The 17,959-nt window shown below is 39.0% G+C and overlaps 1 protein-coding gene across 3 annotated transcripts in view; it reads right to left on the bottom strand.

Annotated features, from left to right (window-relative positions):
* Window positions 1-2,922: 2,922 nt before the first annotated feature.
* znf644b (zinc finger protein 644b) overlaps window positions 2,923-17,959 on the bottom strand; it is a 34,861-nt gene continuing 19,824 nt past the window's right edge. The window contains exons 3-7 of one of the 3 annotated variants that reach the window (XM_010791663.1): window positions 11,166-13,874; window positions 9,225-9,764; window positions 7,215-7,328; window positions 6,860-6,950; window positions 2,923-5,751 (exon numbers count right to left, since the gene is read on the bottom strand). In XM_010791663.1, coding sequence (XP_010789965.1) covers window positions 5,583-5,751; window positions 6,860-6,950; window positions 7,215-7,328; window positions 9,225-9,764; window positions 11,166-13,860 — 3,609 coding nt within the window. In that variant the 5' untranslated portion in view covers window positions 13,861-13,874 and the 3' untranslated portion in view covers window positions 2,923-5,582. Of the gene's footprint in view, window positions 5,752-6,859; window positions 6,951-7,214; window positions 7,329-9,224; window positions 9,765-11,165; window positions 13,875-17,959 lie in introns of those variants that run through there. The other 2 variants (XM_010791665.1, XM_010791666.1) reach the window with 2 other exon arrangements.

Here is a 17,959-nt window from a genome sequence, read left to right as displayed (position 1 = left end):
CGCCTGGTGGCCTCGCACGGTGCTCCTCGGACGGCTGCTTGAAGTGCAAATCTGTGTTCCAACTTGTTCCCGGTGCCTGTCAGCATGTTTTCCTCTTGTCAGCAGCAGCAGTGTGCCCGTGTCACCCCCGCTCCGCCGCTGTAACAGGATCATTGACAGACCAGTGACACTGCCCAACCACATAATGGAAACCTATTGATTTTTCTCCTTTTTCCCCCTTTTCTCACACAGTAGCAGTCTGTGGCACTTTTGGAATAGCTGGCAGAAGGACAGGTCATGATCAATGGCACTGATCTCTAGACCGCTGCTGCCAAAAACACAGCAGTGACAAAAAAGTCCTGCAGTTGATGCTCACTTTCTCAGGACACAGCGATTACATGTTAAGTTCTGATGGTTTGAAATTGGGTTACATGAGTTATTATCCGTATTCACTTTATTACACTGAAAAATCTGAAAAGTTGACTTTAATTAAATGTATTATGTCAACAGATTTCACATAGGCCTAACTTAATTCGGTTGAAAGCAATAATATTAAGTTGAACACTATATTTTTTATTTAAAGTAAATATTATTTCTTTCAACTAAACATTTAAATAAATTTAACGGTTCAGTTTTTTCAGTGTGCAGTAGATAGCGGTCAGAAGCATTAGCATGGGAGCTAAACAGTTTTCTGCTGTGTGGACGGGGGAATAGCTAAACTTATGTTTACCCCTAAAAAAAATCGATATCAGTAAGCTATATTTAGAATATTTTCACAGGTTTACCTTACTGTCAAAATGTCCTTTATGACAGCTGAACCCTTAATCCATGATCTTTACAAAACTGCTATGACTCCATTGACAAAAATAGTCATTTCAAGTTGCAAAACAGTTGAATTTCTGGTCTACCACTGCCTTGATCAGTTGGTTAGTTTGTGTGATTGTGACACTTTGGTAAATACAAACTAACCAGAGTAACTAAATAATATCGTACTACATTTTGTTTCTCCAAATCAGGGCCATGCTAAAAGCCATCTAATACTTAAATCTGAGAAAAGTAAGAGAAAAATACAAAATACACAGAAAAATCCCTTTGACTATTCAAATTTTAAAAATCAATTTATATACTATTAGCTAACAAACAAAAATCACAAAGTAATTCAGGTGTTCCAATGTTCCTTTTTTAATCAGCTAGATCAAGCAAGTGCTACATGTGTGAATAAAATGCAGGTTTTCTGTGGTGTGCATATAGGGTTGGCATTTGCCATTTTAATGGAGCAATCTCCAGGGAGGAGCCCCCCCTTTGATACCCATGGCAGTGATAAGCATGCTTTGGCTGCCTACCATTGGACCCCCATGACAGATGGCGAGTGAGGGTCCTGCAACAACACATTTCTTTATGTCGGCCTTGTCCCCTCTCTCTTCAGCCATTGGAATAATGAAAAGCCCAATTCTGGTCATGGCTAACTCAATCTCATTATAATCTCTCCTTTTTTATTCATTCGGCCCCTTGGGATGCTGTCTGCCAGCGATGTGGCTTTCAACCTCCAGAGAGAACATCTTTTGAAACAGCTAGGAGACCTAATGAAGTCACAGAGTGCCACAATTATTTCCCAAAGAAGGAGCATTAATGTACTTCAAAATTCCCTCCGGAGAGGCATGATGACAATTGGTTTGTACAGCTTTGATCGCTGCTTTAAATACTGCCCAAGATAAACTGCAGGGTTAGCCCCCTTTGCCACTGGTAAGTAGAAAACCCAGGAGTGGCTTTCAAGCCATTGGATACATCAAATACTGCGCCTGTAACGCTAAAAAGTGGAGTTTAAAATAGCACATAGCCCTAAAAGTACTTCCTGTTGGGAATAATGGCACAACATCATACAGGAATCTGCATGTTTCACTCTGAAGAATTGCAACAAATAAAATGTGTAGTAGGCAGGGGAATAGTTCATCATGAAAGGGTCAACTCCAGAGGATGCTAAAAGCTGTGTGTGCTCTATAGGGAGAGTGGAAACATTGTATATTAATAGAACTGTAGACAGGGAAGTAGATAAAGCACAGAGTATATAACATGATAAACACTAGACAACTTATATTGTCATTGATAAAATGCTCCAGAAATTCATATTGTTTTTATTTCGCAAAGAATGTAATTATGTTACTACCAAAGGATATCAATTTACTAAATTAGTGCCATTAGTATATTTTTTTCCCCTGGTTTATGGTGATTAAGACGTTAAAGGTTCTTTAAAGCAAACACAAACATGACGTCTGTTGCTGCCCAAATCTTAAAATATCACTTCCTGTGCAGCACATGTTGTTCCCCTTGGAAGTCGTACAAAAAAGATTTGTGAATTAGAATGAGAATGATCTTGACATCTGGCTTTGGCTTGCTGTTCTTTGTTCTCCCTATTAGCACTAGCATGCTAACTTGCTGTTTCAAAGTACAATGATATGTTCACATCTGTCCCATGGTTGCTGCCTGATCCCGGTCCAGGCCAATACATTACGGATGTTAATTACAAACAGGCTTTGAAAATATTGGAATGCAACTAAGGTACCATCATTCCCTCATAGAAATACTATAGATTTCTGATTGTCATTATGTACAGTTTGTGTTTTAATGGACTTGCTCCTCAGCCTAAAATACATCTAGATGTTACAGAGCTGCAGCAGATTAACACCTCTTTACTTTAAATGCTTTGTTTCAACATGTGCTTCATTATGTTGCTGTATTATTCCTAACCTCACGGTTTGAATCTCTTATTTCCATCAGAATCAGAATCTTTTTTTTATCCCGCAAGACATTGGGTTTTGTGACAATAAATTTAATACCATATGATATAAATAAATAGATAAAGATCTGCTATAAACAGTATATGTTACAAAAAGGGTCGATGAAAAAACTAAGAATGAAATAAGATGGCTAGAGTCACAAACAATGTATCCTTAAGTGCTTTTATTAACAGCCAAAATGCTGAAAGAACACAAAGTAACAAGGATACAGTCCAAAATAGAAAGAAAACAAACAGGTCGAAGAAATATAACTGGTACCTCTCTGCTCTACAGCCAGTCAGACTAACTCCAAAACACTTGTGGCCAGAGGTTTATATATGTTAAGCCCCTCCCCATAGGACAATCCACTATTTATACCCTTAATTACTGTTATTCTTATCATCTACAAACATATTCAAAATGTAGTTCAAACTAATTAAACACAATAAATCAAATAGGTCAACATATTCTACATTTCTGACCACAGAAGCCTTAAACAATAACACTTTTACACTTGGAAGAAAAATGGTCAGCCGTGCCCATGCACTACATGCATGCTCCAATTGAGCACACAACATACAGCTGTATCTTTACTTTCAAATAAAACCACAAGTTAATAAATAAGAGTTGACATATCATTTATTGACATGACATGTTATTGATTTAACACAGATATAGCAGCATATAACATCGTTACTTCAGTGTTTTGTCTTTCTTTGTTTCTCGTTGGCTCTCCACATTGATATTCCAAAAAATACAGCTTATTCTCTGGAACACAATTTTCACCTGACGTTGAATGCCCAACACATTTGGCCACCATTTCTTCAAATTGAGTATTTTTTTTGTCAGGCAGTTTGCTAGCGAACCACACAAGGCGAACCTTTAGTTAAACCTCTCCACAGAAACTGTAAATAATCTCTTCAATTTAACTAGAAGACATAATAAACTGTAGATCTACCCTCAAATCAGTACACCATATCTTCTTTAAACTGTTTTCTGGATGGGCCATGCTGTAATTCCCGAATCTACATCCAACTGTTGATGTAACTTATCAAATAATTAAAAATAAATGCTTTCGTCTAACTATTTAAGAACAATTCACTTTATCTAAAAGATAACATCTGCAGTAATTGTATCAGGATCTAATACTAAACTATCAAGCCTGAGTAGATGTAGTTTATTTTATAGAAATTGTAATATCTTAACGTGTATGTAAGGAAGCACTGCATGTCTACAATTTTAGAAAGCTGGATATTCCACGAAAAATAGATAAATACATTTCATTAGTTTATTAAAGCTAAATATGTATTTTATTTAGAATTTTTCTTCTTGCATTCTAGGTGTTGGCTTTTTACTATAATACTGTGCATATCATTGGAGAAGCATGATTGAATAACACAGACATTTATTTATTTTTTAACGACGTTTTCTAATATGAAAATTGAAATCCTAAAATTGTAATATTCTATGAAGTATTTATGATAATGGCGACCGACATGTGAGTTGAGTCTTTTGGCGTCGACTCACCCACTTCCTGTAGGTGCCGAAAAGAGGGTGAGAGAAGGACAAAGTGTATGAAAACATGTCCTGGCAAAAGACAAAGTGATATCTTCCAGTGGCAAACCCGAACAATTCTACACATTTCAAATGATTTGTCATCTTTTTACCTCGCATAGCCATTTCCCTGTCTGAAAGTATGGAAGAGTCTCTGCATCCTGCAAAACAAGCACCACGTTTATGAAGGAATATATGGAGGGCAGGTTATCGAAATGCAAAAAAAGTGGCCAGTGGTTTTATAGAATATTTCAATACATTCTTAGTCATAGAAGAAAAAGAGCAACTAATTTAGGTCCACATCTTCAGGAACGCAGATCTGGATGTTGAACACTATGCTGTTAATAACGGGGACGTTTCCTTGTTAGAGTTTTCTCTTTATCAAAAGATGTTATCGTGGTTATATTGAGAGGCTGTCTTCAGATGTTATGTTGCTGGTTGAAGGTTAAGCAGAACAAGCTGTCCTAACATCTTGAATGTCACTTTGATTAGGAGAGATGCTGCGTGTGATGCAGACACCGAGGTGAACTCCGACAGAGAACAGACTAATGACAGCCCTGTGTACACTGCTTAACAACACCTTGTTTTATCTCCTCTCTAAAACTAAATGAGATATGAACTTAATTAAAAAGGCTTTTTAAATCTTGCCAATATAGGACTGGCAACACTTCTATTACATTTTGTTGTAGTGATAAAACGTTTCTAAGGAAAACAATATTGAGTAAAGTTTCTTTCTTGTAATGAGAAATGTACCTTTTCTGACCTAAATTGTCTTAAAACATATTGTATGTTGGACTGTTAGAGGAGCTTGGGACTTCAGATTTTCATTGCCATGACAATAAGACCTATGAATCTTGAATTGAATCTTGAATACAAAGTTACAATACATTCAGAAATGTTAATATTTTCTTCATTTCATAATGAATTTCTCATAAAATGCTTATGACAAGGCACTTTTCTTTATGAGAAAAGATTGCAGCTCAGCAGACTAGTTTCCATTGAAGAGATGTCTGCTGCCCATTGTTTTGTCTAACTTATCTAGCAGTCACTATATATCAATCTTATAAGCTTTCCTAGCTAAGTATAAGGCAAAGCATAACAGTAAAATATCCTATACATACATTTGTGCAAATTTAAACAGTTATATTAATGTATCATTTTAAGTAGTCTGAGTTCACTATATATTTCTAGGACTAATCTAAAACAATTTACGGATTATACACATACAAACAATGTGCAAATTCAGGCAACTGGAGGTTCCAGATGGGTAGAACTCTACGTTGGATCTTGGTGCTCATGGGAAATCTGTACTTTGTGAAGACCCAAAACCTCCACCATCCCGGTCCCTGACTGAGGCACCCTGGTGTGCAGGAGGTGCCTCTGTAAATGCCTGATCCAATCCTCCTGGATAGACAGGGGGCCCTGGAAGACCAGGTCACAGAACCTGCAGAGGGAGGGGAGACCCGTCAGTTATTGTGCAATCATTTTCTCCCAGTGTGAGAAGTAAGCCATGCTTTCTCATATTACTTTATTTCTATTCAGACTATAAAGTGATCTATCCAGCAGTTACATATTCCATATGTTCATGGATTAGCCAGGGGGGGTCAGCAACCTTTTCCATTATAACCAGTTAAAAAGTCTTCCCGCTGTCAGAAATGTATGTTTCCGGAAGAGGAGCGCCTTTGAAGTGCATTAGTAGAGGAGAGAACTCTAGAGAAGATTCTCTTAGTTGGTTAGTCGTCAGGCTTCTGTCAAACATCTTGGGCCTGTGAACAAAAAGAGCCAATGCTTCCATGTTCACCATGTGGGAGGGATGGGATTGTACTTCTCTGAGAGTTAGGGTTAGGTCCATCACTGTTCCCAGCATGCCTCTGGGTCACTGGTCAGGTGGAAGATCAGACAAGCAAGGGCTTCCATGTAGTACACTGTGTACACTATCTACTTACTTTGGTCTGCGTGAATTTTGACAGGGTAGCGTTTTCTTCAACCAAACTCAGATTTTGTGCACTTATCCGAAAAGGCAATCGCAACATTTGCGACCCTTCCGCTACGTAGCCTAGTTGGTAACCAATGAGGCTACTCAACCTTTTGACCATCATGAGTTCAACTCATAATGCACTGTATTTTGCCATATCTGTTAGTGTGAACGCACTCAGAACAGCAAGTATGCTCATGGGAATACAACAAAGAACAGGCGTACTCGATGCTCTGCTGACGTTAAAGGACTGCTTAAAAAACAGAGAAACAAAACCAAATAGCAGGATCAATGCGATACATTTGTCCATACCTGGTCCGGTAAGCGTTAGTGTGGAAGCTAATTTTGGCCCCTGGGTCTTTTCAATTTGTAAGGGTATCAGATTGTGTTTGTCCCTAGATTCCAGGTCACCACTGGTTTTGGATGTAACTGAAAAGGATAGGAGTGACAACTGGTCACTATTTTTAGTGTTCTGGGTTATGTATTTAATTCAAGGCCTACATATGAAATAGAGGTAGAAAGCACCCTCACTCACTCTTCCCTTAAAGAACCATGGTTAACCTTGAAATCTCTGTACCTGCAGGTGAGCGTGCATATCTCAGCATTTAAGGAGAGTAAAATCTTCTTCTTTAGCCCGGGCCTTGGCTTCTTCGGTTTATAACCATCGCCTAACAAGACAAAACAGTGGACTGCTTAATCTGAGGGCATGTATTAAGTGATCACTGACAAAAGGCATAAATAAATAATCCCAAATCCAACTATTGCATTTAATACTGATATTTACTATTCTAGTTAACATGCATTTGGGCCGATTTATCTAATGTCTGAAGCATTACTCACAAATATGAACCACTATATTCATGTGCCCAAAACAGATATTTCATGTAAACGAGACACATTTGCTGATATTTTGCATATCGTCAAAAATGTACCTGCATCTTGAAAAAGGGCAAACCTCTTCCTGTGTGCGTAGCCTCGAAGATGACCAGAAAGCCTGGGTAAAGTGTTGTTAAACCGAATAGAAATGTCATCCGAATCACATTCATCTGAAAGATAGAACAGTGAGAAAGAAATATTTAACTCAAAGAGAGAAAGGCAAATGAGGAAACTCAAATTATTTGATTATACTATCTATTTCTTCTAGATCAGCCAAAGATAGACACTGCATTATTAAGGAGAAAAGCATTATGTGATAGTGTTTGAGTTCATGCAGTAATTTTATTATCAAGCAAACTGTTATTCCCAGTGTGTGCTAAAGTCTTCTTCCACCTGCTTTCATTCTAAGCAGCTGATTTGCACTCTCCTATTTGAAAAGTGTTCCTGTTAAAGTATAACACAATCTGGTGTCTTCGGGGGGGCTATGTTCACATACACCACCTCACGAGTGTCACAGAGAATTCATAAAACATCACAGATGTGTTAGTCCTACGACAGAAATCTGGCAGAATGTGCTGTGAACCATTTCCTGTTAACGTGAACATTTGTGAAGAAGTTATCCCAAAAGATCTAACAAAATTAAAAAGTTAAAAACCTTTTTTCGCTTAAACAATGCTTAGAACTATTTCCTACCATTAGAAAAATGTCCATAAGTATTGAGCAAAAATTAGGTTAATATCAATCTAACTTGCCAATGAAAATATATTATCATATTATATTAACATTAACACCGTAATTATATATTTTACCTTATGTATTTAATCAGTTTCAGTACAGAAGAAATAAAGCCATCTTTGTAAGAACATTACAGAGGTCACGGTAACACCATAATAACAGCAATAACCATACGATTTAGTTTAAAATAGAACTCAACAAAGAGTCCTTTCATTGTAAATCTTTTATCTTATTTCTCTCAGAACCTGAATAAAAGTTGGATTTGGACAGACATTAAACACTGTTGTGAAAACACGGATGATGGGTTTCCAACTCCACATCAAGAGGACCTCATGATTTTTTAATATCAACTTCAAAAGCACTTTGGCAACATTCAGTGTTTTTTTTCCCACAATTCAAATGATTGTGGACTATTGTTTAACTGACCCCCACCTGCAGTTTATGTGTAATGAGATATTGAACATGTGTAATAAAATATTGATGAACATCAGAGAACTGAAAGCTAGTGTATACACAATTAATAGCAGACCCCCTTGCAATCGAACACAGATAAAAATGTTTGATGTGTAGAAATCTCATATGAATGATCCAGCTGAGCATCAGTGCACTTCCAAGAAAAAGCGGGGGTTCCTGAAATGCTTCATATATCTTGAAAGAGATTTGGCCAAAAATCAACAAAACGGGTGCAAAAATGCTGACATTTGTATACAATTTTAGGATTTATTTACTTCCTTCACTTTTTAAAAATACACTTGCAGAGACTTGAAATGTACCTAGGATGCTTTCCAATTAAGCTAAAAGGGCCCTCTTTTTCTCAAGTGTGTCTCTCCTGTGACATGTCTCCATGTTTAATGTTCAAAAAGCTCATTATTGTTCTCATACTGCCTGTGCTGCAGCACCTCTGTTCACCCTCTGTCTGAAACAAGAGCCCAGTCTGCTCTGATTGGTTAGCTGGCCGGCTCGGTGGTGATTGGTGAACCTCTTCGAGATATCCCACCCCAAAGCCAATCACTTACAATGTTTTGGAGCGCTAGCCAATAGCAGTGTGAGTGTTACATATAGATGTCATTATGTTACGGAAGTAATCAAAGGTGGCGTTTTAGGCACCTGGATACAGAACTGGATACAGCGTGGAGGCAGGACCCTGTTCACTTTCCTATGACAGTTGGGATTTTAACCTTTGCAGACCATTTACATGCACAAAAACAGAACACACTACTGGAAAGGGGAAACCCAACAAAGCATAATAGGGCCTCTTTAAGTTACTTTATGTACAATAGTGCTGGGCTTATAAAAATACAAAACCACCCAAGTTGAAGATGTATCTTTACCGTGAACCCATTTTGGTTCCACACTGGTGATCTGGGTCTCCTCCATGTAATCTTTGGTCAGATCATAAAGCTCCCTGGTTCCATAAGCTTCCTGGTTGTGTCTCGCTGTGAGCTGCATACGTTCCTGTCTCATCTTGAGAAGACCAACTAAAGTGCTGGACGAGGCCTTGGTGTCTAGTTGTGCTTCAGCCTCTGCCTCCTGTTTTGGTACGAAGCTGTCCAACATGAGAGCGGGGCTCCTCGTTTCATGCTGGGTCTTCAGTGGGATGCCCATGTGCATCAGGACCAAACTATTGCTGCTGATTAACTTCTGAGAGACAAAGGGTGGTGGGGGGGGCTGGATCTGGAGGATGTTCTGATGTTTGCTTTTGTCCTGCAGCAGTTCATTTAAGATGGACAGTGGAGACTTGCTGGTGCTGGTTGCACTCCTACCAATTCGTTTCAGGTGTCCCCTCACATGGTTGGAGAGGCCGGTCTTAGTATCAAACCACCCGCAGCACAGCGGACATGTGTGCTCTCCTTTGGTTTCTGGCTTCACAGCTGCAAGATCAGATGACATTTGTCAGAAAATAGCAACACAACATGATATGTTGATGATAGATCGCTTATTAATGCACATGCCCACTAGAGTCTCACATACCCAAAAGTAAATTCGAAGTGGCTCTAATATTTCTGTTTATCATAACAAAATCCTATGACAGTGTGAAAACAACGTGACAGTGTGAAAGCGGTTGCTCATTGCATCTTAATAAGACTTTTATGGAGCTTTATAGTCAGTTTTAGCTGATTGTTAGCTGTTTAGCTGTACAGTAAGAAAGCTTTTTTATAAACTAGTCGTGATTGACCTGCTCAGCACGAAATGGTACACAAACTGTTAGAAACTAACTGGTGAACAAAGTGGAACATTCAGCAGATTAAGATCCGGATATATACATTGTACAGAAATATAAACGCAACACTTTAGCTTTTGCTCCCATTTTTCATGAGCTGAAATCAAAGATCTAAGTCTTTTTCTATGAACACAACATTTTTCTTGTTTAATACTTTCTGTACTTCTAAAATAAAGACATTGGAGGATCTGAGTAACTTGTAGGGTTATACAATGAAAGGCAGTCACTGATGTACAGTATGTCAGGGACAGGCTATGTAAAGCCTCGTAAATCTTTAAAAGTGCTTTAAAATAAATTCTGAAAGACCTGTAACCAGTGCAGTGATGCCAGCACAGGGGAAATGTGATCTCTTTTTTGGGGTTTGTTAAAATCCTGGCCACAGCATTCTGATAATGCACAGCCCCGTGTTGCAAGGAAAACATCCCAGTTCTCGCATGGTCTGCATATTTAACTGACATGTCACCCATTGAGCATGTATGGAATGCTCTAGATCGGCGTATACAACAGCATATTCAAGTTCCTGCCAATACCCAGCAACTTGGCACAGCCATTGAAGAGGAGTGGACCAACATTCCACAGACCACAACCAACAACCTGATCAACTATTGTGACCAGGCACACCTGTGCAATAATCATGATGTCTAATCAGAATCTTGATATGCCACACCTGTCAGGTGGATGGATTATCTCGGCAAAGGGGACGTTTTTTCAAATTTGTGAATTTCAAGTCTTGAATTTTCAACCTTTCATAATATCTTTACATGCCAAAAGCGGCATTTTGAGGTTAGGGTTGTAAATAACAAGAACGATTTTAAGGTAGCATGTGCGAGGCTGCTTTAAGCTTAATGCTGCAAGTATGCATTCAGATTCCCACAATGACATTTCTAACACATAATGTTCATCATGTTCACCATATTAGCTTAACATATTACCGGTAGTTACAATTCAGGACGGAAGTGAATGTTCTGTACCAAATCTCATGGCAAACTAAACAAAGGATGTCCAGACATTTAACTTAAAAACATGTGTTGTGTTTAGTTGTTGCCGTTACCTTTTCTAATTTTCCTCATGGCACAGGGGATCCTTCTGCGTATCTGTGGCTGATGGTCGTGCAGTGCCACCTGCTCTGGTGAAACCATGTGTCGAGCGTTATAGCTCAAGCCGACTCGGTGCAGGTGCCCTCGCACGTGATTGGACAGGCCCACCCCGGACTCGAACATGGCGGGGCAGTACGGACAGGGCTTGTGTTCCACCCCCGGTAAGGGTAAAACATCAACGCTGTCACTTACAGACATGCAAGGCGACTCTGGGGAATCATCACACACTGTGCTTTCAATGTACTCCTCTTTGATTACCAGCTGCTCTATGTCACTACAGTCGTCATCTCCATCCTCTTCATTCTTGTACACATACAGGCTTTGGTCTTTGGCTGAGAACCTCTGCCTCTTTGTGAAATACCTCCGAGCATACGGGTTCCTCACATTCTGGCTTTCTAAGAAGCTGCCTGTAGCTGCACTGCTGTCATCACTGGAGTTCTCCCTGCCCTCACAGCCTTTCTCTAACTCCTTATCTGCTGCACACCGTTTCCTGAGCCTCTGGCAAAGCTTTGCCGATATATTACCGTTCATGTTGTCAATAGTGCTATGCAAGGGTGTTGACATTTTTCTTATTGACAGAGAATTTTGGTTTGCTCGCGGTTGTAAACTCACGTTTTTGGGGTGGTTCTCGCCATCCTGACAGAACATCTGGTCTAATTTAAGATTTCTGGCTGATGGTAAAAAATCAGCAGTCGCAGGACGGTTTGCCTGCTTTGAGCTGCCAAAAGCCTCGCAGTCATTGTTTTCAGAGTCTTTTTTCACATAGGTGAGATCAGTTGCCACATCTACATTTTGCTGTAGGAGTAGTTTTCCATGCCTGTCGACCCTCCACAAAGACGGCAAAAGCATGTTTTTAGAGCAGCACTGAAGCTGAGGAGGATTTACAGTTTTGTCGCTGGACTTTTGAATGTAAATGCCCTCTGTTGTACTGGAGCGGTTGGGAAAATGGGCCGTTTCTCCGAGAGTCAAGAGATTTGGTTTAGACATGGCGATTTTGGGCTTGTTTGCAACCTTTTTATAATCGCCATAGTTTGAATGCAGGTGCTTCAGCTCAGAACATCTTTCAATTATTATTTTGTTTCTGCTTGTGAAAAAACTCATTCTACGCTGAACATGGTCCACTTCCTGTGCATCATCATTATGAGTCATTTTCCTGTACTTAGGCTGGTGTGTGTCGAGGTGTGCGACATGTATGTGTGCTTCAAGTGCCTGCTGTGTCAGAGTAATGTAGTTACACTCCTCACAGAAGTAATAGTGCTTCAGATTATCATGCGTTCTGGCATGCTGGACAGAGATCTTAGGGCAATTACAGCCGAACACACACCGAGGGCACTGCACTTTGGTGCCCCGGTCTGCGGATTCTGTGTTTTTGAGACCTTTGATTTCCTTCATACGTTTTTCCAGTCGGTCTTGGTGAATAATGATGTGCCTCATGAGGGAGTTGCTATCACAGAACAAACGCCCACATTCCCTGCATATAAAGGGTTGAGAGACACCCTCACTCTTCACCTGATTATGCTTGCCTAAATGATACATCATATGTCTATGGAAATGTATTTTTTCCTTGAAATTAACATTGCATAGCGTGCATGAAAAGAAAAGTGTCTCTTGTTCCACTTGTTCTTTCTTCAGCTGTTCCACTTTTGAACTGAAATTGTCTTCATCTTCAGGGTCATTTCCCTCATTACAGCCTTCCTGCGCTGTGCTATAAATATGGCGTTTGGAGTCTAAAGCTGTGCTTGTAGAACTGCCTCTGAGTGGCACGCTGGAATATCTAATATCAGATTGAGTACACGAAGAATCGTCTTTGTTGGCAGTGTCAACATTTCCCAAATCATTGCCACTGGTGAAACAGAAGCGTCTGTATGTGTGATTTAAGCTGTTGTTAACCTTTTCCAGAGAGCCTGACATGCTTTTTACATGTGTATTGTGCTTGCTGTCCCTCTGGTGCATCACTTTGGTCTCCAGCCTTCTGTCATTGTGTGAGAAGCACTCTCTCTCTGAATCCCATCTGATTACTTTAGCGTCGTCATAATCATCCAAGGAGCTTTCTGACCATTCTACGTCCCGTCGAGATCTTGTTTTCATTGTCTGTTTTGTCAAAGGTTGGCTAATGTGCATTTCCTTGCCGCTGTCTGCACCTGACAGCGTGGAACAGGCCAGTTTGGACTCATTCTCCTCCGAGTGAGACGATGGCGTGTTGACACCTGGCTGTGTGGCCGGGGTTTTTTCGACGGGCCCCGCTGTGTTCTTCCAAGCGTCTGATTGAAGCTCACTAGGTGGTGGTAACACCTCGGGGCTCGTGTCCTTCTCCGCTTGCCACGCGGCATCCAGGACATTGTTGGATAAAATAGTGCCTTTGTTCAGGACACAGTGTACCTCTGAGGTGGGGTGTGAACCAGGTCCATTAACAAGTGCTCCTGAAGGCAATGAATTGCCTGCATGGGGAACAGCAGGGACACTGCTGTATACAAATGGATTCGGCTGGGTTCCATTTAAAGGGTTTTCGTGTTCATCTGAGGACAGACCTGCAGCATTGTTCTTCAGGGACAATGTGTGACACTGTAATGGCTCCAGAGTACGACCTGGGCTGTCACACACCGACTCCACGTCTTCGTCCTCTTGTGCATTTGGCTTCAGATCTGACATAGTGGCAATACTTTCTGAAATATAAAAGAAAATTATTAAATGAGCTCTTTAATTCTAATCATTACAAGCAAGCTCAGTTAAGCAAACAACGTCTTATGATAACGAATAATATTATTCTTCATTGGTTGAGCTCCTTGCATGTAAGAAATGCAACACAAGTGGTTTACAACAAGGGAACAATGGACATAAAAAAATACATAAAAACAGGGATAGAATGCCAGGTTAAAGGAAAATACAATGGGAATAAAACCAACTTGATAATAATAGTGAAAATAAAATTAAGATGAAATAGAATACTTAGACTGAACAACATAAACCTACTGAATAATAATAATAATACATATAAATAAAAAGTTAAATACATAACAAATCTGTACCCAGCTTGCACATCAATACACATGGCAGCAACACTAAAGTTCTACCAGCATAATATTCATTTTATTTTGGTATTCAACCATCCGAAGATAGTTTGAAGAAAAAACAAAGCACATACAAATTACAAAACTAAACACTGTTGCACAACACATAAAGTAGTTCACTTTTCTCATGCATGCTGATCATTTGGCTCAGTTAAAAAAGTATTTTCCTCCATAAAATGAGAGTGGTTTTATTCCGTGCTGCATTATGATTTTCCAACACCCTCTTTCGCCACTTCTATTCACAACAAACCCCGCTGTTAGCCCTGAATACCCTGGCGAGGATGCTTAATTATGTGGGGGTTCCTCTGGGACGCAACCTTCCTGCGTCTCCACCTCGAGTTCTCAGTCGTCTGCTAAAATTGACCAATTTCCATGGGAACAAAGTACACCTCCGATGAGATCATATTGCGTCTTATCACTCTGTGATGGTGCCAACACGGAGCCCAGCATGAGACTGTTGTTACTTGAATCCTGACAAATTGGCAGGCACAAAATCTGTTTAAAACACAAACAAAGACCCGCACAAAGAAGACATATGCCTTCGCAATCAGGGTTGGGAGGGTTACTTTAAATATGTAATCTGTTACAATAACTAGTTACATGTAATCAGTAACCTAATCTATGTATCAAAATAGAAATGTTATGTAACCTGATTACTTCCTGTTACTTTTGATTATAAATAACAATAAGATGATTTTTACGTTAAGTGTGTGTAACAATGTAACCTTAGAAAAGAAGAAGAAACCAAGATATTAACAGTAATAGTACAAAAAAAAATGCTGTTTAAGCTTAATACATGAGTCAAAAGCAAGCTGCATTTTTTGTTTAATAAATCAGGTGTTCCCCCACTGTATTAAGATATAAATGTATTTAAAATAAAGAAGAATTAAGAAAATTAATTCAGCACGTCTACCTGTAATATATATGTCAACCTTTATTTCAAAAAGTACTGTAATACTTTAATCGTGCTAGTAATATCAATTTGTTATGTAACAGTAATCTGATTACTCATTTTTATGTTATTGTAATCAAATACAGTTACCTTTTTTTATATCCTGATTACATAAACTCATTACATGTAAACTGTATTTCCCCAACCCTGTTTCTTCCCTAATTATACTATGAACTATTCAATTGGTTATTAAATAGGATCATATTAAGGATTAAATTAAACATTTGTATGCTACATCTTATAACAGATTACAGCCTGCAGTCCAGAGCTGATTTATTTCTAAACGTATGCTCTGTGGATTTGACATCCAGGGTGGCTCTCTCTATAGGAAGCTGTGTTGCTAACGAAGTGATAAATTCAGTGTTAATGAGTGGCTTCACTGTTACCACCTCAGAGGTAAAACCTTCCGAGCTCCATATTCTCCCCATCTGTTGTGGTGTAAGAGGTTGGAGGGGAGAACAGACGCTCTCCATTTAAAACCGACTTCACTGTTACCCCCAAACGGCAGGGTGGCAAAACCATCAAAATATCTTGGTTGGAATTGTGTAAGCCTCATTAGCAGCCAAGTCACACAACCCGCGTCTATATATAACGAACGCGGGTTCAACAGAAATGTAATTTTTATGAATTCATTTGCCTCTATTTACTTCATTTAGTCAATGTTAAAAGGCTGACTTTGCCTTGCCTGGAGATATTTACAGGGATTATGAGCTTTAATGCCGTTAAGCTGTATGCACAGATCAATCTGCGATGAGCCGTGCTAACCTTGCCTGCTACGTTCCCCAAACACTCGCCTCCTTTTCAGTTTGGTAAATTAGATTTATGGGCGCCTCATCATCATTGTGTTCTGTTAGACAATAGAAAGCAAACAATCATTAACAGCATTCGCACTAATATCAACATTTTCAGCCTTTTCCACACATGATGGGAAACTTTCAACTTTTTCAAAATATGTTATACTTTTTGAAATATTCAGCTTTTTAAAAACTCTTTTTTTTTTTAATATGTAACTCAATGGGAGGAACCTTCAAATCCTCTTTTACCTACACCATGCGCCAAATGCTACTCCTTCCTCATACTTTCAGCCAGAGACTCCATTCCAACTTTAAAATGATCACAAGACCTTCAGCTATAAAATGTGTACTTCAGATTTTTCATATCTTTTACACTTTGAGATATTTAACTTAGTTTGGAGCTTGGTAAAGACGCCTTCTTCAGATTTGAACATTAGTGTGTATTGCGCATCTCGTTAAGGCTTAGAGTGCGTGATGTCACAGCTAGAGTTGAGGACAGCTTGAAATTTGCCTAACATTTTTTTTTTTTTAACTGCCATAATTCCCAAGCCCTACACTCCTGGGACATAATTGTATGCTTCAATTGTAGGAAAACAACTCTTAGCTTGAAACATTTAAAAAATGAAGCAAAAAAATGAAACAAAATGCCTCTTGAGGGCATGAAGTGACAAAAACTTTAAACATGTCTCCATTAAGGCCCAATGTAAATTAAGCCTGATCTGTCCTCAGAGCAGCAGCTGCACACCTTTAGTAAATCTGCCAAAAATGCCACATTATTGACCCGAAAGTACACAAACAGCAGACTCAGATGCTTGTCGGGGTCCTGAGATGCTGCACGCGTTGACATTTTACCAATATTAGCTACCGTTTTTAAACTATAGTTAGAAATGTAAGAGCTTTATTTCTCATTCAGAACAATGGAAAGGCTCTCCTTTCACAGCACATCTCCATGGAAACCTTTGATCTCTGGGTTCACCTACACAGATGTTTGATAACGTCCTCACCATAAGATAAGATGGTACTTTATTGATCCCAATATGGGAAATTGTTTTTGTTGCAGCAGCATAAAAGACAAGGCATTTTACAATAAAACAAAATTAGAAATAAACAAGAATAGAAAGAAAATAAAATAGAAATGGTAACCTTTGATCTTTGGGCTTACACACACAGGTGTTTGTAAACATTCATTCACTACTACTACTTACATTTAGTTGTGTTATACCTTTTTTAAACCTTTTCCTTTAAATATTAAGCTTCTTCACAATATTTCCTACTCTTCCAGTTTAACATTTCACTTTCAAGTTTTCAACAAAGTCATTGCAATGCATTTGAGCTGTAACAATTTCTATTCAAATCATTTCACTTTTCTTCCTACTTTCTCTTTTATATCAACTGTGCGCGGCTCCAACACTCGGTCTGAGTTTAGGCAGGACTACACTCTTTGTACCGTGACTAGGGACAGTGACCACACGGTAGCTCACGGTACAAGAGTTGTAGTCAAATCACTCAGTGGTAGTAAAATTGAGTGATTTGAACTTGCGGTAAATAAAACCATGTTATATTTCGAAATTAACAAGACTCGGAACTAATAGTACACGTGTGTATATGTTAACTTAGACTATGTTGTAGACCTGTTATTTGGGTCTTTTTACTTTGTAAGATTGGATTCAATTCCCATCTCCGACCAGTCCGTCTCCTGCACGTCTGGACCACTAACCTAGAGTGACATGTCAACATGGACTATTAAACGGAAAGTCCACATATAAATTCTGGACGTACTTATTTGTATCCGAATGTTTGCAATTGATTCCGTTTATATAAAGGACGGACTTTTACGCACACTTACGGACCATTTTACATTTAAACAACGACTTAAATCGACTTATAACATAATCACTTACCAGAGACATCGACCGAAAATCACACACACTACT

This window comes from Notothenia coriiceps, unplaced genomic scaffold (assembly GCF_000735185.1).
Source record: "Notothenia coriiceps isolate Sejong01 unplaced genomic scaffold, NC01 NC01_scaffold00035612, whole genome shotgun sequence".
NCBI lineage: Eukaryota > Metazoa > Chordata > Actinopteri > Perciformes > Nototheniidae > Notothenia > Notothenia coriiceps.
This window is presented reverse-complemented; position numbering and strand designations above follow the sequence as displayed.